Source organism: Syngnathus scovelli, chromosome 7 (genome assembly GCF_024217435.2).
Source record: "Syngnathus scovelli strain Florida chromosome 7, RoL_Ssco_1.2, whole genome shotgun sequence".
Lineage (NCBI taxonomy): Eukaryota > Metazoa > Chordata > Actinopteri > Syngnathiformes > Syngnathidae > Syngnathus > Syngnathus scovelli.
Window position 1 is genome coordinate 12,235,001 of NC_090853.1, and position 24,272 is coordinate 12,259,272.

Below are 24,272 nucleotides of genomic sequence, written 5' to 3' on the forward strand. Positions count from 1 at the left end.
TTATTTAACTAAAATACTGCTTGAGTGCCCCAAGGCTGAGTGAGCACAGGGACTCCTTTCCCATTCTGCATCCTTCATGGTGACTGGTCTGTTTGTAATTGTTGTCCGTGCTGGATTTTTCCATTCATAGGACTATGGCATGTATTTTATAATATGTAGTCCATGGATTAATGACTCAATTGTCGTTTGAAAGCTGTTCACATAAATAACAAATCAGGTTTTAGAGAGTGAGTACAAGAGTTTTTGCAGGAATCTAATTTCCCCTTTTAGTTGGCAGAGTAAACACACAACATCAGGTTTGTATTTAGAACCTACATTTTCCTTGTACCTTTAAAAATACTACTGGTGATGAAAGTAATTATTTTGCATTGTATTGCTTAACATCATCCCACCTAGTGGCTCAGGCAAAATGCAATATGTTTTTATTTGGACTGCAAAATATGTTTGCATTTCTACCTGAATTGGCCTATTTTGATACAATAACCACTCTATTCACGGTGGACAGGAAAGTCTGCAAGTTACTGATGCCCAAGTAACAATTTACCCGTAGATGCCACAAAAAGGCATCTTTTTGAAAAATATGCAATTTTTCAATTAGACCAAGTGATGGCCAGATTAAATAAAGATTACCCCCCCCCCCCCAATTGTCTGGTGGATGACACAAAATAATGGAAAGAATGCCAGCAGTTGTGTTTATTTTGTGCATCTCTACATGTTGACTGTGTCTATTCATGATGGCTTCATTAAGATACTAAATGTTGTGTAAACTGTAGAGGAAAATTAATGCGGCTAATAAGGATTCATCCGCTGAAAGTGAGAATGCTGATGAGACAATTAACACCAGGGTTGAGGTGACATGCTAATAATAAATATCATTCATGAGTATGGACTAAAGTCAAACATTCTGTGGCATCTCGTTAGAGCATTTGCATTTTATGTGTGTGAGGGTGTGTTCAATTTCTGAATAACTACAAAGTAGGACAAATATCACCATTACTTTTTTATACATATACAATGCAAATAAGTGGGCACGTTTCCATTTAATATATGGAAATAAAAAACAGAACTGGCTGTGCTTCAATTCATGGATCAATGAAAGCAGGTAAAAGAAGGAAAGAAGACACTTGGAAAAAAAAAGTAGAGAGAGATGAGCACTACTGTCTGGAGAGTACACAGAGGGGTGAGTGAGATTGTGGAAAACATACTCTATATTGTTACATGAAAGAGATCTGCCTGTGCAATCCCAAAACAAAGAAGAAAATAAAGCTGGGATCATGTGAAAAGGAAGTGATAAAATCTGCAGTGAAACCTCCTTGTTGACATAGATTCCTGTGTTGGATCAACCAGTTCATTGCTCTTACAGTTGCAATGTTTGGATAACTTGCACTAACACAGACACTGTGAGGGATAACCTTTAAAGGAGCTGGGTTGTGAAGAAAAAGCAACCTCACGCAACGTCGGTGTTTGACAGCAAGTACGTGTATCAATTGAGCAATCAAGAGTTGTATACGACCCATTAGTTCCCTTTGAGTCCTGATCTTACAAAGGCATTTTGAGCTATTGTAAGCTTCGGACATCTCTCAGGTCAAACATCAGTAACCTCACAAATCTTATGGATGAATGAACAAAAATTCAACACAGTCCACACTAACATCTTGTACAATCTTTCCAGATGAGTGTGTACTGTTAGGAACTACAAAACAGGGCTATGAAATGTTGCTTTCTTAGAGTAGATGTTTTCCCAACTAATATTTACGTAGATTCTACTCTTTTTATTTTTGGTCAATTGTTTTAGAATGAAGCTTTCCAGGACATAGAAATATCCAGACGTAGTAATCACTTAATGTTGTTCAATCTTTACTTTGTAGGTTATGAAATAGCTCCTACCTTGGGTGGACTCTCTGATCCAGGATATTCTCTCTGATCAAGTTTGTTCCACCGCTGCATCAGTTTAATGACGATAGCCTTGCTGAAGTCCACTAGCTGGAAACCAGTCACATTGGCACCACCGTGCATGAACCTTTCCAAAGAAATGTCTTTAAATCCCTGGAAGGAAGCACCAAAACAAAAACAAAACATTGTTATGATCCACTTCCTATTATCAGGAGTATATAACATCCTGTGCCAGCTAATCATATTTATTGTACTCACGCAGATTATCAACACTATTTATTCCTAATTAATATGGTGTCATTTCTGCTGCTTGATAAGCATTCGTGCAGAGCAGCTCTCTGTAGTAGAATGGTCACGGAGAGTAATTCATTTAGAAACGAGGCAGCGTACAAGGTAGAAATGTGTGAGCTTGATCCTGGACTGATGAAAAGTAATTGCTAAAAGCGCCGAGAGCTTTTTCCTGCTTGACCTCGTCTTTCAAACCTATTCTTTGTGGCCCCGGCGGAAATGACCGAGACAATAAAGATGGGGCACTGCTAAATTGACTGTTCGAAGTCTGATCTACGTACATCTGTAACTTGTTGAACCAAGCAACAAAATACAGTATATTATGAAGCAATATTGACATTGGAAGACTTTATAACAACACAGTTGATCCATATAAGTTGATCCCTAAACCCCCCCACACACACCCCATATCGGGCAATTGCAAAAAATGATACAAGTAAAATACCAGGAAATAACTCAAGATGACTTACCAGGTTTGCTATGATGTAGTGGTAACCTTTTACGTGTTTTCCCACACTGACTGCCTGAAGAAGGATTGACAAAGTGCAACACATTAAAATGGTGAAATGCCAGCTTGGTAATGACAGGCAAAATGACATTGGTTCAGAAAATAATTTCTTAAACATTGTTTCTGTTTCATTTATGATTTTTTTTTTTACTTCAGATACACATGTACAAACACTCTGGATACAGTTCTCTGAACAAAGACTACAGGATTATTAGTCATTAAAAAATGTTGTCCAAAATATGTTGTCCAGCTTCATGGAGTAACCTCACTCCTGCCTGATCTCAGGCCATGTTTATATGACAATTGTCTCACAAATTTTGTCCCACACTTGTTTGTACTGAAAAGTGGATGAACTATAATTTAGTCTGTATGCCAGGGCAGTACTTGCCATTATAACCACGATTACACATATTGAAATTAATACACTGTTTTAGTTGGACGGTCATGTTTTGAAACAGATAATTCTGAAGCTACTGATTACACTAGGGAACACATTTTTTTGTTGAGTTAGGTCTGACAGTAGTTTCAACTAATTTTGGGGTGCAGAATATAAAACTGCTCTTGGGTTTTCTCTATGATTTCAAGTTTTTAGCTATGGATCCCCATTTTAAAAAAAACAGTTAAACATAAATATAGATGTAGGTAAACAAAACAGGTTGGATTTGTTACAAGCTTTGAAAACTAAAAAAAAAAAAAGTATTCAATGAAAGCAAAGATTATGAAAAACGTTTGATACTGGAGATATTGATAGTACTGTTTCAATAGTAACAGCACAAACAATTTCCCACGTAACTGTAGATGAGTCCAAGTTATAGTAAGATGGAAAGTCTCACTACAGCCAATCAGTTGAATTATGCATACGGGTCAGCTGTGGAGAAAAAAAATGACGTGCTGGAAAAAAAATAAATAAATTTGAATCTGTTTGCCAATTTTAATTTTAATCATCATAGAAATTTGACAAGATTGTTGTAAATTGGTTCTACTTGAACACGACTCCTGGCTGTGTGATGGATCATCCTTAGCAGAGGGGTAAAGCTGAATGAGTGATGCTATGCTCAAAATTCTGTAAGTTATGTTATAATATTGCATTTATAATATCCATCCATCCATTTTCTGAACCGCTTAGTCCCCACGGGGGTCGCGGGCGTGCTGGAGCCTATCCCAGCTTTCATCGGGCAGTAGGCGGGGGACACCCTGAACCGGTTGCCAGCCAATTGCAGGGCACACAGAGACAAACAACCATTCGCACTCGCACTCACACCTAGGGACAATTTGGAGTGATCAATCGGCCTACCAAGCATGTTTTTGGGATGTGGGAGGAAACCGGAGTGCCCGGAGAAAACCCACGCGGGCTCGGGGAGAACATGCAAACTCCGCACAGGGAGGGCCGGAGGTGGAATCGAACCCGCACCCTCCTAACTGTGAGGCGGACGTGCTACCCAGTGCGCCACCGAGCCGCCCGCATTTATAATATGATAGGGATAATTTATATGCGATAAATAATAGACAGTTCTTCCTCCCACCCTCACAAATCAGCAGCCACACACACACACACACACACACACACACACACACACACACACACACACACACACACACACACACACACACACACACACACACACACACACACACACACACACACACACACACACACACACACACACACACACACACACACACACACACACACACACACACAAACTAACACACAGACTACAGCTGGCAAGGCCTGACAAACAGAGAAGTGTGTCTCCAAGCAGGGACGCGAGCCAACACAGACACTGTAGAGCCCATTGTGACATGAGTTTGTGTCTGTTGTAAACACAAATGTGTGTTTGTGTGGTGTGTGTGTGTCTCCGTCTGTCTGTTCACTTACTACACTACAGAGTCCAATTAAAAAGCAGTTTGTCTGCGACGTGGAGTGTGTGTGCTGCAATGGGGACAAACATTTGAAAGCAAATTTGCATGTGTTTTATTTTCTTACAACACCTTTCTCATGTGCGACATGTATCCTTGATATCTGCATTAATGGTGAAGGCGTGTCAGAGCTCTGTGTCAGATTTGTGTCACTCTTGTTCAAGTGTGTTAAGAGTACAAACAGTGGATCGAATGTGATGGTCGGTGACAGAATCAATGGGACGTTGCAAAGAAACATTAGTTAAGTGACACTCGAACACACACATTGACACACTAATGTATTGGGTATTCCTACTGTCAACTCTCACAAGCCAAGGAAAAAGACATGCCTACCTCCATGCATTATAACTACTAAAATAAAATATAACATAAAAAATGAGTGTTAAAAATTATCCTAGTTGAACTCATTTTAAATAAAGCTAATCATTAATGATGTGTTCCAACCCTACTGGTGCATGCTCAGTGGCCAGACCAGTTGAGGAAGGGCTGACAGTGCTTCCTGCAAATGAAGCTGTGATGCTCATGAGCTATTGAAGATCATATTTTTCCATTAATTTCATGTGGGAAATGAATGTTCTGTTGCTGCCACACATTGCCTGAAGCTGACAACCAGCTGGCAGACAGCAATGGAAGCATCAAAATGGGAAAAATGTCATTCTTCCATTAATGACTGTAATTAATCATGTTCCGGTGAGTCTACTGTGTTGGCAAGGTTGTAAAACTTTTTAATGTGTTAAAGGCTTTTAGTCTAGGTTCAGTTGTGTCATATCTTTTTACATTTTCTTGAGTTAAGTGAAGACTCTGGGCTCCGTTTTTGTGCCCAGCGCAAGTCTAGCATAAGGCATGGTATAAAGCGTAAAGTCAGGTTAGATTTATTCTTGCATACACAAACGAGAGCAGTGTGGCGGACTAAGAAAGGGCATTTTTCGCCATTGTGGGTGTGATCACAGCAAACTTAATTTGCTACTAATTGAAGCGGCGCCTCTCTGATCGTCCTTGACATGGCGGAAGAACAAACTGATCTTCTGTAGTCCAAAGGCAGGTTGAAGAGCGCACAGTGCACCAATCAAGCAACCCCAATCTTACTGCCATGGGTGGATGATGTAAAGTCAGTCAGGAGGATGATAAAAGGAAAGTTGGAGACCACCTTCCAAGGACTCTATTATTGTATTTTTTATCAATATTACATTGGAATACGTTGACAGCACCTGTTCTAGCATGCTCTGTAGTCTCTCTGGCTCCAGGTCAATGACAAACTTCCTCTCTTGACGTCGGTCCAGGTCTTCTAGAAGTCGGCGATATCCAGCCTCGTTGAAACTCTCCACACAAATTGCACTCACCTGAATTAATATTGCAAACAAATTAGTCAACAGACACTTAATCCGATAACAAAATTGCGGTCATGCAAACCACTTTTTATACACCCTGCATGAAATGTGTGTTTATTTTGGGCCGTTTCCAGAGCTGTGTATGTGTGCGTCGACTTACCTGCCAGCCGTTTTGCCCCGCTCTCTCCATGATTGCTTGCAGGATCGCATAACCTAGACAAGTGAGAAAACGAAGAAAGGAAAATTGAAGCATGATCAACCTGCTTGAATGCGAAGCAATTATATTTTGCCGTTTTTACAAAAAAGTGTTAATGCTTAATATTCCCATCAGAAAATGTTTGATTTCATCACAATTACTTCACAGTGAGTGAAGATTGGCAATATCAGCAAAGTGCTTGCAGGTGTGCATTAAAATCCAGCAGACTCATCAGCCTATCTCATTTGCTGAAGCAATACCCTAATGTCTTGTCTTTCAAGGTGCAGGGTGAAAGCACTTACCGTAGCATCGCTCGCAACAATCCTCTCTTGACCAACACATCAAGTATATCAGGAGATGATGATGTGCCAAACACTATTACACTGAAAGTCAATACTAGTTTGCAGTGTTTCTTGGTGCAATTCAGTCAGCACAATGCGTGTGAAGTTCGTCCAGTAATGTGGGCAATTGGTGACCACCGTTCACAACAGACTGTATATACGTAAATATAAACCTATTGAGAGCTGTTTCTAATATTTTGGTTAACAATGGAGGACAAAGGGCGGCTCGGTAGCGCACTGGTTAGCACGTCCGCCTCACAGTTAGGAGGGTGCCGGTTCGATTTCACCTACGACCCTCCCTGTGTGGAGTTTGCATGTTCTCCCCGTGCCCGCATGGGTTTTCTCCGGGCACTCCGGTTTCCTCCCGCATCCCAAAATCATGCTTGGTAGGCCAATTGAGCACTACAAATAGCCCCTTGGTGTGAGTGCGAGTGCGGATGGTTGTTCGTCTCTGTATGCCCTGAGATTAGCTGGCAACAGGTTCAGGGTGTCCCCTGCCTACTGCCCGATGACTGCTGGGATAGGCTCCGGCACGCCTGCAACCCCCGTGGGGACAAGCGGTATAGAAAATGGATGGATGGATGGATGCAGGACAAGAGTTATAATATTAAAATGTTAATATTTAATTTTACAATTTTATAGAAAAATGTCAGTCTCCTCCCACTCCTGTTACATACCACTGGATATCAATAGATGCTAAGTTGAGTTTCTATTTGTTACTATCCTTCCTTGCAACTAGCATAGCCGTCTCTTTCCAATCAACTTGTTTGTCCCCTGCCCATCTCATCTCACACCTGTCCTTCATGCTTCCCTTCTTTTTGGCTGCCCAGCCAACTTGACTGACTCCTGTGTTCCGCCTCCCTCTTCACTTTCATCTCTCATCACCAAGGGTACAAACCCAGACAGCCTGGACCAAGGGAGGAAAACACACACATACACGAGCGCACACACAACACGGCTCATATACCATGGGACAGTGGATTACGTCTGACCTTTATTTCCGCTCTGTGTTTTGGAAGCACTCCAGAGTTCTTTGAGAGAAAAAAAGAATGCTTTGCCCCATGTGCATTATGCTATGGTTACATCATGGCTATGTCACCACTGTGAGCCTGAGTGACTCAAGTTTTGCACATTTACAGAGGTGAAAACCCGATAGCTCATGCAAACAGATTTGGAACCTGATCTATTCATTGGACGCTCTCAGGAATGTACCTGGCAAACTGACAAAATTGCAGCAGAGTGTTTACGTATTCTCGGAGGGGTATATGTCAAAAGATTACTTTGTGATTTATCAAACCTGAAATGAATTGCAAGTGTAGCGCAGGCAAAATGAGAAGTGGTGGGAATAAATTAAGGAAAAACATTCTTGAGGCTAGACTCAAATGGATCATTAGCATTTCCATTTTCAATGCTGCAATGCTGTTTGTGATGCAAGTGTTTTGAGTCCCGAGCATTGCCGGTTAACAAATTAAACTCGTGTCTTGAGGCACCATGGCATTTGTATACAATTTATGTGTTTTTGGCTTCTCTTTATACCTCTGTCTGTATCGTAGAGGAAGACAAATCGGCTCCAGTCATAGTGGTCCAAGAGGGAAAGCAATGCCCCTCTGATGGATGGCCTCAGCTGCAGGGTGAACTGAGCCTCTCCTTCGGTGGGGAAGCTGGGTGTCACCAGGCTGATGTGCAGGGCCCCACAGAATGATGTCAGCGTGTTGACTGAGCGTTTGTCATAAAGGCCGAATATGGCAAAGACTCCCCTTGAATACTGAGAACAGACTGAGGAGGGGGGTTGAAAATATAGGGAGGATGTAGATGAAAAATTAAAGAAGGATGCAGATGAAAGAAGAAAAAAGGGTGATTAGACACACTTATTGATCACACATTATTTGAGAAAATAAACAAAGAGCAAACTTGGCAATGGAGACATATTTAATACATTAAAATTCCATCTGGTTATACAGCTAACGCCCCTTTATTGCAACATACTATGACATACCGTTACAATATGCAGGTGTACAGAGTTTATATTTGTATTCATTTCAAATGATTAATAGAGCATCCAAACATAAAACCTGAGTCAATAACAGCAGTGGAATACACAGTCTGGCACAGGCAGTGAAGGCTTGGCACATTTCATTTGGGTGCACACATACACAATCAATTGTGCCACTCACCATACAAACGAGGCATCATTTAAAAGGGAAATAAACAGCCCCCCCACCCCAAAAGGGGGTTTAGTGTTTTTCTTTTTATAAAACATGTGATCAGTGAGTATATCGCATTTTTTTTTATATTTACTGGAAAGTCTTTCTTGAAAAAAAGCATATATAAATAGCTAACTAGCAGAAATTACTAGCCAATAAAGCAGCAGCCATTGCTTTTATCATCACCAAAAACGGCGTTATTTTTCCAAGCATTAAAGTCAGTGAAGGTGTTTCTTGTGCTCATGTTTTTATGGTATGAGTTTTGAACTTGAGTTACATTAAGTATCATAAGTCACTTCCCACCTTATGATAAATCACTTTGGAGTAAACAGTGAGTCTGCAGACTTTGCTTTTGGCATCAAGCGGCTATCACTTGATACTTCATCTTTCTTTTCTTCTCACATCTGCTCCACCCATCCACCCCCCTCTCTCTCTCTCTCTCTCTCTCTCTCTCTGTCTCTCTCTCTCTCTGCTTGCACCATGAATGTTGCTCCATGTTTGCTTCCTCTTTGCTTTTACTTTGGCTCCCTTCTCCTGGGACTCGGATTAATTCCATTATCAGCTCGACGTCTCAGTGGAGAAAAACAGTAAGGGACATGGAGCTTTGACGCTTTGCCTTGTGGCAATTAGACAAAGATGAGACCTCTGCACCCACCAGGCGACAAGGCAGATTATAACATGAGTTAAATGTCTTCAGTTTCGAGAACTTGCGTAGAATGTTCTTGGATTAAGTTCTTCAGTACAAACTGAGTCATGGTGTCTTCTAAATCAAGTACAGTACAATATGACATTTTGTTGCTTTGAGTTTAAATAAGTCTCATATAACAATTCCAAGTCAGCATGAATTATTGCCATGTCGTTGGATTTTCTCTAGCCTTCGGATTGGCTAAAATGGCCTGGTTCCTTCACGTCTGAACATGACATTGGATTATTTTTTATCATAAAAAGACCTTCAAACCTGATAAAAGTAACTATCAGCACGAAGAGGGCCAGCAGATGGTCTGGTTGTAAGTATGTTCATATTTGACTCGAGACTTGCAAGGAAAATGCCTGTCATTCATTCATGAAGGCTTTTGGCTGATAAAAGTTGCTTCTCAGCAGACAGAAACGATGTCCTCATACTCTCTGTGGGCCAATGAAGAGCCACATACAATTGGATTCCTTTGACAGCTTTGTTGAGGAAAATGAAAATATCTTGGTGGTAAAGCATTTGAACCAAATAAAAGTGAGTCTCTCTCTGAATACTACTCCCAAGCCAGATTGTGACATTTTATGGAAATTTTATGAAAGCTACTTACCTAGATGGAGTTTTGAATTCTATTTTTCCACACTCCTCAAGGGTTTCTATCAATTCAAGGAATAGGAAAATATTTTTTACTTGATACAAATTGTTGATTTAAGCCCAATAGTCACAGGATTAGTGACAGCATTTTAATAAGAGCATTTACCTGATATGTACCGAAATCTTTTTGATGACTCATTCTGACATCACCTGTCTTTGCTCTTTGATTCTGCAGTCCCTTACTCCCCTCCGTGTTCTCCCCTATGATACAAATCTGCATTTTTTTTATTTCCAGCACAAGTTTCTAAACCAGCGTAAGGCTGCAATGTGCCAGCCTGGGGCCTCATTGCAATAAAACATGCCCCAAAGTTGCCTCATAAGCTTTAATGTGAGGAGGGGACCTATGGTGGTGCATCAGCACCACAGTCAACTCGTCGGACACAATAGTTCTCCTGGGATCTAACTGGTTCTCTCAAGGTTAGTATTTGTTTTTTGTTGTTTTCTCCGTTCCCATGTCTTTGACTACTTCCTAACGACTTTGCACCACCATTTGTCTTACTCATTGTATACGGTAAGTTTCTATTCTTTGGACCATATGGTATGCTTAGCCTTTGCTGTCTCTGTTTCTGCAGTGATAACTCTGCAGCGCATTGCCCTTTTTGTTTATTCAGGAAACTGTTTTAACAGCTCAGTATTTCTTGTTTTTCGGGTGAATAATTGCATTTTGTTTAATAGCAATGAGTCATAGATAAACCTCATAATTATTTACTGTACCTGCAACTACAATGTGGTGCACTCAGTAATCTGCAAACCCACAATGCAGCTGCCACAGGATAAAAAAAAAAAACATTGCACAAAGTAAAGTAGAAAGCAATGTCCGATACATTGTTTCATGTGAGTAAGCATTCATCCATCTGTTCATCCGTCCGTCCATCCATCTGTCCATACATCCATCTGTCCATCTGTCCGGCCATCCATCCATGCACCTGTCCGTCCATCCACCTGTCTGTCCATACCATTTGTCATTAGGGTCACAAGTAAGTGGAGCCTACTCCATCTGACTTTGGGAAATATTTTTGCCCTGAACCAGGTGCCAGCCAACCGCAGGGGAAATGCAATTTCCATATAAATGTCGTAAAATTTAAAACGGCAGTAGTGTAATCTCAAACTGCAGATTGTCATTAGCATTGAAATTAAGACTGATATGATGCACATTGTGCAAGGTCAGAGTCCTCCAGTGATGCAACAGAAGCTTAAAATTATTATGCTAAAGCATCTGGCACTCAGTGCCCACAGACTTCCATTTCTGACAGTATTATTTTCAGAGAGTCTTGCCATAAAGTTGACCATGAACATTTTCTGAATTAAACCACTACCTCATGCCAGCCTGACTTTCTTGGTAGCATATTTTATTTAACATTTAATGAGCAAGAAGTGTGAGTGCGCCACCTCTCCGAGATTTTTAGTGCTCGGGTAGCAATGACTAATTCTCTTTCTAGTGTTTGATCGTTGTAATAAGCTCTCAGAAGCTTAGAGACTAGACAAAGGCCAAATTTGTTTAGAGAATACAACAGTGAAAACATAATGAAAAGTACTAGTAGTTATGACTCTTTTCACAGTTGCCAAAATATTCTTTTGTAGGTTAGACATATTCATTGATAAGCAGTGAGCGTTATGATTACCTTTAAAGCACGGCAATAGATCAAGGTGTGTTTAAAATTTTATAACTATCTTAACTCCCTGCACGTATCTGAATTTTTTCTGAACTTACCACGTGAAGTCGCAAAGGATCAACTACCCCAATGCACATTTAAAGACAAAATAATAACTTATACAAGTGCATCCGAGGCACTTTGCAACAAATATACAGTACAAATGGGACAATCAATAAGCAGGCAGGAGAGTTCAGTCACCTTATAGATTTCATATTTAATGTTCTCAAATGGAATAAAGTTACACGGAAGCAATGTCTTCATAAATGGAGAGTGAAATTTTATTGGGTGTATTTTAGGTCATCCAACATTCTGTATGTCCGCCTTACGGCTAAGAATTAGAAAAAGAGTTGTAGCGACTGCAGATACTTTTGAAAAGCTCAAACTTGATTGATTTATTGGACACAATTGGACTCGGCTGTGTCGACGCCCAAATGGCCGAGACAAACTCCATCTATCCGCACCAAGATGCCAAGTCTACAAAACGTCTTGCACATTTCCGATGTGCCGTGCGCCAGAAAAAAAATGTAACGACAATAGAGCCCATAGTCATTTTTCATGAGGTGTCAGTTTTTAATTTGTTTTGTTCCACATTTGTTGCATTGTTGAATAGATAATGTTTGAAATGAACTGAATCATTCACAATTCATTTTGTTTTAAAAATCGTTAACAGAATGTTGAAATACTCTTTTTAACTTGGTTTTCAGCAACAACGCTTTAAAAACAATCTGATAATGATCACAATTTTTATTGTCTGCCCCCCTTTTCGTCCTCCCACTTTAGTTTGGGCTGCATGTCCAAATCCAGGACTGAATGTAAGGTCAGCGAGGTGAGGGACGGCTGAAGAATAAGCTCTTGGGTAAAACTGCCACAGTTCACTTCTTTATTCATTGTGATTATATCTTTCCACTCCCCTGCACCTGCCCTTCCCTGCTACCTTCTTCTGCAGGCATGCTCCCCCCCGGCAGCATGGAATACACAATCTAAGAATAGAAGAACTGATTGGGGGAAAATGAGGGCCAGTAGCCAAGATGAGGGCAGCTATATTGAAAGTCTTACGTGTTGTTGCAGTTAGTGGATATGCTAATAGTTGCTGACATATAGTCCTAGGGACAGTTAAAAATGGGAAAGGACATGGTTATTTCAAAAGTTCTGATTTTCATTAAAATACAAACATTCCGTCCATGTTATGCAACATTCTAGATCACAAAGTTAATTTTCATAAGCCCAAGGACAAAATAAATGACATTAAACAAGACACTGATGTAGTAAACAATAGAGGGCAATTAGCTAATACAATCTTTTCCTGTCTTGTTCTGTCATACTCTGAGTTCTGGATTCTACTTCCACCTTTGGAACATATGTTCCTTGAAAAGTTGTTCGACCGTCAAACCATTTGTGCATGTCCAACTTGGAAGTCTCGTCACAGTGACATTTTTATTCTGAGTAGTCATGACAAGAATGCAAATTTGAGTAATGTCCCTCTGGTGTACAGAAATAGTTTCTGTGCAAAATTTGTATGCAGTCCAGTTTCCCTCCAGTAATCCAAGACATGTGTCTCTGAAATTACCTGTTGTTATGATCCTTATTTTGACAAAAGCATCTTCAATAGGCAACCTGTCAGATTTGGGGGGAAATTATGTTCCAGACAGGATGAGTGGTACAGAATAAAAGGCTGTCTTTGTAAATTAAAAAAAATGCAAATGATAGACTTTGAAATTGACCTTTCACAATTCATTTTTCTGCTTTTAATATCCTGCTGTCATGCTGTAGAGCAGAGCACATCAGTGATGCATTTACCAAGTTACTTGGTAGGGGTTCTCATAATTAGTCACTGATGAATATGGATTAAGAATAACAATCAAAACATGCAGACAATGAAAAGGTCTCCCCTTTAAAAGTTGGCCAACTAGGAAATATTAACCGTTTATGAAAAGGCAGCTTGTAGATGTGACACTTAAATCTTTATCTTGCGTTATAATTTGATAATTCTGTTATTGCTTAAATACTTATTGCTAAATTGTCTTAATGAATGAAGATTCTAAACTCTAAACAAAGGCATGTGGAAATGGTATCAATTATTTGCAAATTTTTACAAAATGTCGAGAGACAAGTGACGGGAATGTGTTTATCACATGCACTTCTCTCAAAAGAGCTTATCAATAGCGTGTGAAACTCCAACACGAACATTCTGAATCTCCCTTTTTTTTGTCTCTTTTGTTGCAAGGTAAATATCCCACGGACCCACGTTCACCAAGTTCTAAATCTTTGAGGACTTTCTTTTGACAAAAAGAATGTTGCGGCAAAACAGCTGTGATCCCTGCCTACCTAGTAACAGCGGTTTTACATATGGGAATGCACACAGTCCCTTTAAGGCTCCATATTGATTGCACTGCAGAAAGTTTGCTTCATCAGTGATGTCTGCAGCCTTCGAGATAAATCTAGACGAGAGAGCAGGTGGAAGGACAATCATGCCTTAAAGATGTTAACGCTAAACATGGCACGTGTATTGTTTGTGTGTGTGAAACAGCGACCTCGATCCCTAATGTGTCACATTAAGCTTTTAGGCCTGTAACCCAGTCAACTTGCAGCGCTACTAACAGTAGCTGAGCTGTAGCGGGTCTTTCCTGTATGAGCAGTCATTCATCACACACACGCCCCGCTGATATCGAAACCATTCATCACTGAAGACAGGTAGGAGGGGAGTAAGGAGGATAGGGTGCCCACTCGATTCATATAGTATGTAGGTAGTCTGATGTGGTCTTCCTCCAAATGGACAGTCACGAGCCTCTCTCGTGGCATCTTTTTCATTTAGCTAGCAGTTGCGTCATCTTGTATAAACGTTTAAGTATGCTCATCCTGTCAACTCAACGTTGCCTAATGGCCTTGAGCTAGCCTTTTTATAACCATCTATCCAAAGGCATTTTTTTGAAGTAGGTCCTTTTTTATTTGTACATGGCGTGATCATAATGTAAAAACAACATAGGGCTTTAATTCTAATGTTTCATGGAGCTGATACAATATGTACGAGTGGCCTTCTTTGATGTATGTGTGACAAACAAGCAAGCAAGAGCCCTGCAAATTTGGCCGCTTTTCAGCTCATTTCAGATATGAATGCAGCAGGGAGGGCTTGGATGAGTGTCCGCTGCCAGAGGTGGTACTGCAGCTGGTGCCCCTTTCATGGGAAAACAAAATAGCTCCGTTCATCAAGCACGGCTCAGTGAAAATCAAAGACGTAAGTCCGAGAGACTCAAGGTGACTGATCCAGTTCCTCCGTAAAACATGTTTCATCAAAACTTGGAAGTTATGAGAGAGGATGCATCAAAATCTAACACGCTACTGCGTAAACATACATACAAGGATATCTTCACGGTAAATGTGTGACACGCACACACAATGGTTTGAGTGTGAGCCCTTTTAGCAGAAGAGAGCCACAGATTAATGCAATAGATAAACTGCTGAGTAATTTAGGGAAGGCATGCCAACACTTATCTCACCTGCGGTCTCCCTCCTCGACCCCTTGGTAATTCCTTATTATTCCACTCCTATTGTTCTCTCCAACACAAATTCTTCTATTCAATAAAATCTAATTTGACGTTTTGAATCATTCATCTTAAATTCAATTTTGCTGAACAGAAGACAGTCTACTGTGACTGCTGTGAGGTAGGGGTGCTTGGCTCATGAATGCATAAGTGGTGGTTTGATCACAAAGGCTTGTGTTCTTGTGCTGAAGTGTCCTTGAGCAAGCTCCAAATATACTTTAGTGACAAGATTCTGCATATGTTCATAATTTATAATTATTTTAGAATTTATCAGTGATGTGTGTGTTTGAATATTTTAAGCCCCACCTATTTGGGTGTCACTGTCTTGTGTCCTGACCGTCAACTCCAATTTGAGGGCTCCAAGGAGTGAAGTTTTACTTTCACCGCAAACTTGCACAGCTCAAGCCTGCATCCGTCACATTGGGTTAGCTCTATTGCTACATTAACATCACATTGGAGCGTTTCACTCTCCGGGCATGTCTAATCATTTTACACTCCTTTTTGCCGCAATGGCAAGAGTTTTTATTGGATGAGAGAAATAAGTAGCTCTTGCATCACTGTCATGTAGCACACCGACTGCAACATCGGTGCTCCTAATAATTAACAATCATGGCGGAAAGATTGGAACAATCAAAAGTGGGGTTACATTTCTTAAAGATTAATTGTGACAATGTTTGTCATCAATATGGAATCACTGAGAAAAGCTATAGTTGCTTTTCCCGTAGCATTTACACTACACAGCTATCATGAACTCAAGTTAGTTGGTGATCTCAGCTTTTGAGAAAGGAGCTACTGTAGAATTTCTGAAAAGGCAAGAGCTTTCTTGTTATAGCATTTTACGCACATCAATTTGTCCACAGTTCTCCACTCTCCACTCCCATGGGAATTAACGCACGCACGCACGCACGCACGCATGCACGCACACACGCACACATACACACACATACACACTGCAAGGCAGCAGCATATTGAACAGTCTGTACTTGTCCCCAAGCACAGAGTCAGCCATTGCTGATGAATGCTGATCACATTCCAATTAATTCTTCCCAACTAATGCAGTCAGGGTCAATTCTAGATTAAAGTGCAATCCTCCCAGTTTGGCTACTTGCAAAAGTTAATAAAAACACATTGGCTTGTAATCCTATCTTGATCACACAGATCCATAAACAGCTCATTTACACCAGTGCTCACACTTGCTACATCTTGCCATAAGCCTTGACTTGTTTAGAAAAAGAAAAAAAACAACTAATCATATTCCACTGGAGGAATCTGGTGGGCCCATCTGCTTACTACTGTTTTTTTTTTAGGCGATTGGAGCCTAGATCATATGAGTGTCATACTTATACATTTTGTATCATATCTAATTTTTTGTGTATTTGATATCTCACCATTGGCACCTTTCAACTCTTGTGTTCTAACAGTTTTTTTCATAGATTTTAGGTAATGGAAAAGACATTTTCATTTGAACTGAAGGTGGCAGTAGTGTGTATTTTACTCAAAAGATTATTCTATGAGTGGGCTGCAATCAGTAGTGTTCCAACTCAACTTCTCCATATAACAGCCACTTTGGAGATGTCCTTGAACACAGCACTCAACGCTATATTGGTTTGCTTAGGCCAGTGGGAAAAAATGACTATGTGCAGAAAAGTCACAAGCGACGACCAATGATGGAACAATTTCATATGATAGTCCCAAAATGTTCATATAACATCTATTCACTTGTTCTCATCCTGTTTCTGTAAGGAGCTGGAATCTATTTCGGATGATAAGACCTCAACTGATCACTATTTAATCACAGTACATTTTCAGTAGAGACAGAAAAACATTCACATTCACATTTACATCGTCACTCCTTTTGCAGGCAACATCAGTAAGAGGTTGTTGAATGCTCCCTTTATCAGAACACATTTACCTTACAAATGTCAGCATGTTCATCACTAAGCTTATAAATAAACAGTTCACGTTCAGAGCGGTATCTGCATGGCCAGATTCCAAAGACTTGGCGACGTTATGACATATTTTATGTCACTCTTGCGGCTATGATTTCTGCGTGCAGACAGTCACAAACAAACAGTAGATAACTGCTCGCACAAATCCTTGTAGTATTGATAGTATGTGAACAGACGTGCAGGATGTTTACTGTGGGGCCCATGGTGGTTTTTGGGACATTTGAATGGACATTCATATTCACCCGCCATGTTCATTATTTCTTTTGAATTACTTTGCGAATATGTTTCTGAACACGTTATATGCAAATAGTACTATATTGTATCAGTGGCTAGCATCTGGGGATTTGAATAAGGCACCCGGGACAACTACGGGGGTCCTCAGTACCCGGAAGTTAGTAGACAGTGAGCGGGAGTTTTGCCGGGTCTGACAGTAACTGCCGCTGTTGTGCTGTGTGTTTCAGTATATGTATTAGTTTGACAACAAACCCCACATGCGTGGAGTGATTTGCGTCCATGCGTGCGACATTACAAATTATTTGATCGATGGTTGGAGACAGACAGACTAAAGCAGTGACATAAGAATGATCCACTGCACTGCCGTTCATACAATGAACGGGAGCAAATAGCCCATGTTGGTACGATTAATAAAAAATATGACATGTTCCCCAGCTCACTGTGTGCTTAGTGTACAGTGTTTATCCAGTATTATTTCTCCCATCTTCCATTTTCTCTCAGCTGGAAGCTTTGTATTGAGCATCCACAGCATCCACGCCCTGAAGCACACAACTGGTAATATGATGTTTTTTTTTCTCAACTAAACATCAATAAAAACAAGCATGAAGTCTTTACCCAGTGGTCTACCACTGAAGTGATTAAGAGACGGCTGGTACTGGATATTACTAAAAAATATTACACAATAGTTTTTCTGGTGATTGATATTTATTGGGTTGCTCAGTGTCAGTCATATTTATTTGCCTATATGTTTCCCTTTATCCAGACATTCACTTTCTGTACTGCTTGCACTCAAGATGTAGCCTATCCCAACTTACTGGTCAAAAAGTGGGGCACACCCTGGAGTCGAGCCAACCAATCCCAGGGCGTATACAGGTTCACACTCACATTCACATCTGTGATAATTAACACGGTGTCAGTAAAGTCACATGCTTTTCCTGTTACCTTTCAGATGTCATTCAGACAGACTGGAAGCAATCAGCATTTGACATCTTAAGTTTTTCCATTGCCCATGACTTGCCAAGTGATATTGGAGCAGTGTTGAAAAATTGCCTCCTGGCACAAAGCACTGGGGTTCTGCCGACTTTGGGTTGTTGAACATCATAATACTCTGCTTGAAGCATTTCAACAAGCAGATGCCAATACGGGTCAAGTTTTAGTAGTGCAACACTCCAGATGGACTTTCCTTGTTTACATGAATGCCTGTTCGAGGAGTTTGGTGTTTTCATCAGTGTTGTTTGTAGTAGGCATTCTGTTGTGACATTTTATAAGGACATATCCTGTTCGGAGAAACTTGATGTTGATTGCGGAAACTGTTCTACCTGATGGAGCGGTGTGATGGCTATAAAGTTTTGCAACCTCATGCTGAAGTGCGATTGGGAACTTCTTGCCATTTTGCAATGCTGTTCCAATGTCAGTTGGTGAACCATAGGCAAGGAAATTACATGCTTTCAAAACTGCTCAGCCGAAGTAGTCAACGGCCTCTGTATGATACCTGAAATGAAATAATACTGAATGGGATAGTGACTTTTGGGACACCCTGTCGAGCCATCAGTTAACCAACTATGCATGTCTTTTAAATATGAAATGAAACCAGAGTAGCCAGAGAAAAGAAACACAAGCACGGGGAGAATCTAAAGAGTCTAAATATTCATTAGCTAAGTGGCAGACACCAATTACTGTAGATTTGTTTGCCTTGTACATAATTACTTTTAAACAGTATGTACAATATAACCGCTAAAAATCCAACATGATCGCATTCTGTCTCCCTTTTTTTAAAATACTTATTTGTTACCACTAATAAAATCCTAACCTATTCTATACGACTGAAGGCAGTCCAGTTGAATCATGTAGCATCTCTCCTCTCCCGATCTAATCAGCCACTCTCTCTCCCCAGACGACTGTTCCGATGATATTACCTTCCCATATGGAGAATATTACTCTAGTAAGCCATCTGTACTATCATCCCATCATCCCCTCCAGCGTGTGACCATGTGTGCGGGACTATGTGTGCGAGGGAGCCAGCCCGTGGGAGGGAGGATGGGTGAATGAACTACACAACGTGTGTGTCAATAGGTGTGTGATTGAGTGTCTGAGTCAGGAAGAATTTAACTGTGTGTGTAATTCTGAGTCCCTGTGATATGGCCAAGATAAGACACTGTAATAATCTCCACCCTCTCATCAGTCTGCTTGATGATCTTTGAAACAGACTCTGCCACTCTCTCAAAAAACATAATCAGCCATGTTAGATAATACTATACACAGCACAATATCACTCAAACAACAATAAGGGTTACGGTGGATCGAAGATTGCCAACTTTATCATCAAGTAGCTGAATAGGTGATAGAGATGTGAATCAAGCTAGCGTTGGCATTAATTGAAAACGTGTCACTCGTAAGGAAATTCGACCTTGTGTTTGTTTATGATATGATACTTGTTAACATTGTATTCAGCCTTTCACTTTAATCATATTTTATGTTATAGCCTCATCACAAAATGGAATAAAATAGTTTTTCCCATTAAAACTCTAAACCCAACTCCTCAAGATGACAATGTGAAAACGAGTTTTTCTTGTAATTTTTACAATTTTAGTTTAATTAAAAACTCAGCCATCCCATGTGCACAAGTATTCACAGCCTTTTTTAGTGCATCTTTGGCAGTAATTACAGCCTCAAGTCTCCTTGAATATGATGCTACAAGCCTAGCATGCCTATCTTTGGAGAATTTTGTCCATTCCTGCAGCACCTCTCGAGCTCCGTCCGGTTGGATAGGGAGTGTCGGTGCCTTCATGTACCTTTTGGCAAACTCCAAGTGGGCTGCCAGGTGCCTTTTAAACAAGTGGCTTCCGTCTGTCTACTTTGCCATACGGGCCTGAAAGACAGAGTGCTGCAGATCTCTGTAGGTTGTCCTGAACGTTTCTCATTACTGTGCAGTAGTATGGGTTCAATTATGTGCGTGGTAATTGATTGGCAACCAGTCAAGGTGTGCCTTTCATCCAAAGTCAGCTCTGCAGCTGCAACTCTCGGATAAGCTGTAGCCTATAGAAAATGGTTGGATGGATGAGGTTTGGCTGAGCTCGTATGTCAGCCAAATTAACTCCAACAAGATGCATCAAGACCAAAAATTAAGAGCCATACCATCAATATTTTGATAACAGCTGTTAATGTAATTAGAACATTTTGTTGACAAAAGACCAGATCACACTGAGAGGTATTCCTAATATTTTAGGTATCTCAGTTGCCTGCCAAAGTAAAGAACATTTTATAGATACCGTGCTGACATTCTAAATCAGAACCATACATCATCATCTTTGTAAAGATGTAATATGCTATTAAGCACTTGTACTGGGTCTTACTTGATTTTTAGTGATATCTAATGAAGTGCAATAATACATTTTTCTCCTCATTTCTGTCGACTTCCAAAGAAGCTTTTCAGAGTGGAGCGCCTCGTTAACATTGTGTAATTGCTGCTAATGGACGGCTTCTTGAAATACAATATCATTAGGAAGAGCATTTGCTGCCAGACATATGGATGCAGACGGGCTGAAAATAGTCTTACAAGTACTTTTTAAAAAATATATATATATATATATATACAAAAACAACCTCAATCTGTGAACTCTGTGTCAGTTGGAGAGAATTAGAGGATGCATGAAAAACAACAGCAGTGGGCTCCTTTAGGCACTTGGTGAACCCATTTAGTGAACAGCCTCTGGTGACTCCTCCAACTAAACGGGCCCCAGATGGGATGAAATTTGACCTTGTTTTGAACTATTTCCACACTGCCAAGAGGTAATATGGATGCTCAGCTAGTTTTCATTTACTGACTTAAAACCTCTCTAAATGAAGGGCTGATACAGACAAGGTTGGCGATATTGGACTATACAATATGATACAAACCAAACACTTTGTTTAATTTACAGGCATTAAAATGCATTTGGAAGAAAACTATTACAATTTTGAAACCCTCAAAATTATTTTTACCCCAAAATGGGTGTAAATTGAGAAAACAAAGATGCAAAGCCCACCAAAATTTAATAAAATCCATCTATCAGTTAAAAAAATTATTATTTATATCTGCAAATATTGCAAATTTGAGTATCTGAGGTTGATTGTACTGAATTTAGGTCACTTGAAAATACATATAGAGTCCCAAAATATGTAATATAAAGTCACAAGATTGAAATAGACCTGCAGTGTTTCTTTCACATTAGTTACTTGCACATTGGATGTTTGGCTGGTCATGAGCTTGAACTGTGTAAATTTGTCAACACTGTATGAAAACATCATGTAAAATTAATCGTGAGTCCAATTAATTTGTGCTGCTAGCTTTATATGTTTGCTTATTGACCAAGTGCTCCGAATTTTGAGTCGGTGCATATTCTCCACTATTCATCATCTTAACCAGATGTCTTCCTTGATTTTTCTCTTTTTTTTAAGGCATCTCTTGGGATAACAAATCAAGCTAAAGTAGCTCACCAATGAGACATTGTGGTAAGTTGACTCTACTTATTTTCATATTTGATCTTGTTTTGCCTTGACACATTTCAGAATGATTAGAGAAAGGGCTTGGAGTCTCCTTGTGGGGCCGCCATTTGTAACTTGGTGCTGTGCTTTACTGCTGCTTCCGGGTGGCTGGGGGAAACCTACTGGCCTGCTGCCAAGGCAAAAACACACACTGGTCATCAATTATTCAAATGTATCAGGAATGCATACAAGCATAAATATCCCCCAGATAAAAAAAGCCAAGGCTGACACACGATGTACTCGTTTGTATAATGATATAAGTGTATGATTCCCATGAAGATGAAAAGGCACACACATGCCGAGCTGGTGGGTAAAAATAGAAACAATGGAGTGTCCATCCGTCACTGTCTGAAAGGCCCAATTGATTATCGTGTGTGCGTTCACGTGTGTGTGGCACACACGCTATTTGACACACTCCACTTCCACAGAGCGAAGAGGTTAGAGTGTGAGTGGGCAAACAGTGATATACACACACACACGCGCTCAGACAGGTGAACCAGCAGGTTTAAAGAGAGAAATACCAATGCTGTCCAATAGACGCTGACCTATAAGCAAACACACAAACTTGTCCATTGCTGCTCAGCAGCCGCCTCTCTGCCTCGCATACATATTAGAAGACAAGTCCATGCATCTGTGCACATATGCGTTCATTCTCTCTCATTCTCTCTGGGCATCTGCCCCCTGTGATAATCACCAGAGACTGCATAATTAATTGTTTTCCTTCTATTTCCATGAAAGCATTCCTCTCTTCATAAAAGCACCGGACCTTCTCTGATAGATTTAATAGCTTTTTGCTTCCTACGCCGTCTCTCCGTATTTGTAAGTATGATGAATTACCTGGTGGTTACCAAAGAATCTATTACCCCTGCAGAATAGCAATGGGCCATTAGGGATGCAATGCTTAAAGGCTGACTCTGGCTTTGAGGGCTGTGTTGTCATGCTGTCAATGAGTACACATTGCAGTGTTGCGTTATATCTATGTATGTCCCGAAACTAGAATGGAAACACCAAATAGAACCGTGTCAGCTTGTGCACACGTACGTTTGTGGTAAAGGTCATGCTTCTCATCTTTAAATATGTGCACTTATCAATATTAACAAATGCCCTTACTTTCATCCACATCATAAAGCTATGGACATAATACATCCGCACAGACACTTCATTAGGAACACATTCCAGCTTCAATATAACGGCTAGATTATACACACAAGCGCAATTGCCAAAATAGTTCTACAGTGAAAGCGAGCAATGTTATTTTTGTGAAGGATAAATCTTTTTAATACAGCTTTTGCAGTGGGTCTCATTTATTGGGACCTGAAGACTAAAGACCTAAGATTTGCTCTAGAAAGCTGTCCACCGATTGAACGTCATTTATTGACATTATGGTGGATTCTTAGGTTGCATTTTCTCCTTCAATGCAATGAAGGAAGGAATCGGGTGAGAGTGAGACACAGAAAGAGAACAAGAAAAGGAAGGTTTGTTTTCAGGCTAGCACCTGGGTTCCATTGTACTTGAGTAAGTCAAAGCACTGAACTGTTCCTTGTAAGCAGGTTGTCATCTTTAAGATAATCATTTACGATTTCAAACACTGTATGAATGTAGTTGTTTTGTAAAGTAATGTCAGTGCTGTCGGCAACTACTTTCTCCAAAACCGGATGCAATGAAAGATGAGAATAAGAAGCTGCAAAATGCTAAAATATGCAACACTTCTGTAAGTGATTACATGCTTGTGAACGTTTATGCCTCTCAGCGTCAAGACACAAACTGGGAGGAATAAAAGTGACAAGAGGAAAGTTCGTAAACGGAAATGCTTTGATTAGAACATGAAAACAAGAGCGGAGAAATGAGCAAGTGAGGGACAACGCAAAGACATTGTAGGCAATTACAGTGAACATGACTCTATCCCGTCTAGACTTGTGTTCAGAATGAGGTGGTATGTAACACTTAAAATCCACTGTCCTCTCGTGTCATGCTTTTCATCTTGCAAAAGCTGCAATGTAAAAACAAAATTGTACATATGATGTTTACATTTGAAATAGCTTGCCCACTGTGATAGATATTTCATCGAGACTTTAATGAAGGCCCATGGAAATTGTGAGTCCGTGTGTATGTTTATACTGATGGGCTGAAAAAATCCAGTCTGCTTATTAAATCAGATTACCTGGGGGGAGCATCCACTCTGTTAGTGTATTCTGTAAAGACATTATTCACTCTTCATTACAACCAAAACTTGGACAAATAAGCAAGATGGCGATGTATACCCCTCTCTCCTCTCCCTTACCCCTACTTGGGTCAGTATGACCTTTCTGTGACCTTCAAAAAATAGAAAAAAAAAATAGCATTTGATATGA

General features: G+C 40.2%; 1 protein-coding gene across 13 annotated transcripts in view; it reads right to left on the reverse strand.

Annotated features, from left to right (window-relative positions):
* The window catches only part of gria4a (glutamate receptor, ionotropic, AMPA 4a), a 72,837-nt gene that overhangs the window by 39,221 nt on the left and 9,344 nt on the right, over nucleotides 1-24,272 (reverse strand). For all 13 annotated transcript variants that reach the window (XR_007482720.2, XR_007482721.2, XM_049725700.2 and 10 more), the window contains exons 3-7: nucleotides 8,011-8,250; nucleotides 6,098-6,150; nucleotides 5,818-5,949; nucleotides 2,652-2,705; nucleotides 1,888-2,046 (exon numbers count right to left, since the gene is read on the reverse strand). Coding sequence is in view for 11 of the 13 variants with exons in the window: in XM_049725700.2 (XP_049581657.1) it covers nucleotides 1,888-2,046; nucleotides 2,652-2,705; nucleotides 5,818-5,949; nucleotides 6,098-6,150; nucleotides 8,011-8,250 (638 nt within the window). In the remaining 2 variants the exon portion in view is untranslated. The remainder of the gene's footprint in view (nucleotides 1-1,887; nucleotides 2,047-2,651; nucleotides 2,706-5,817; nucleotides 5,950-6,097; nucleotides 6,151-8,010; nucleotides 8,251-24,272) is intronic.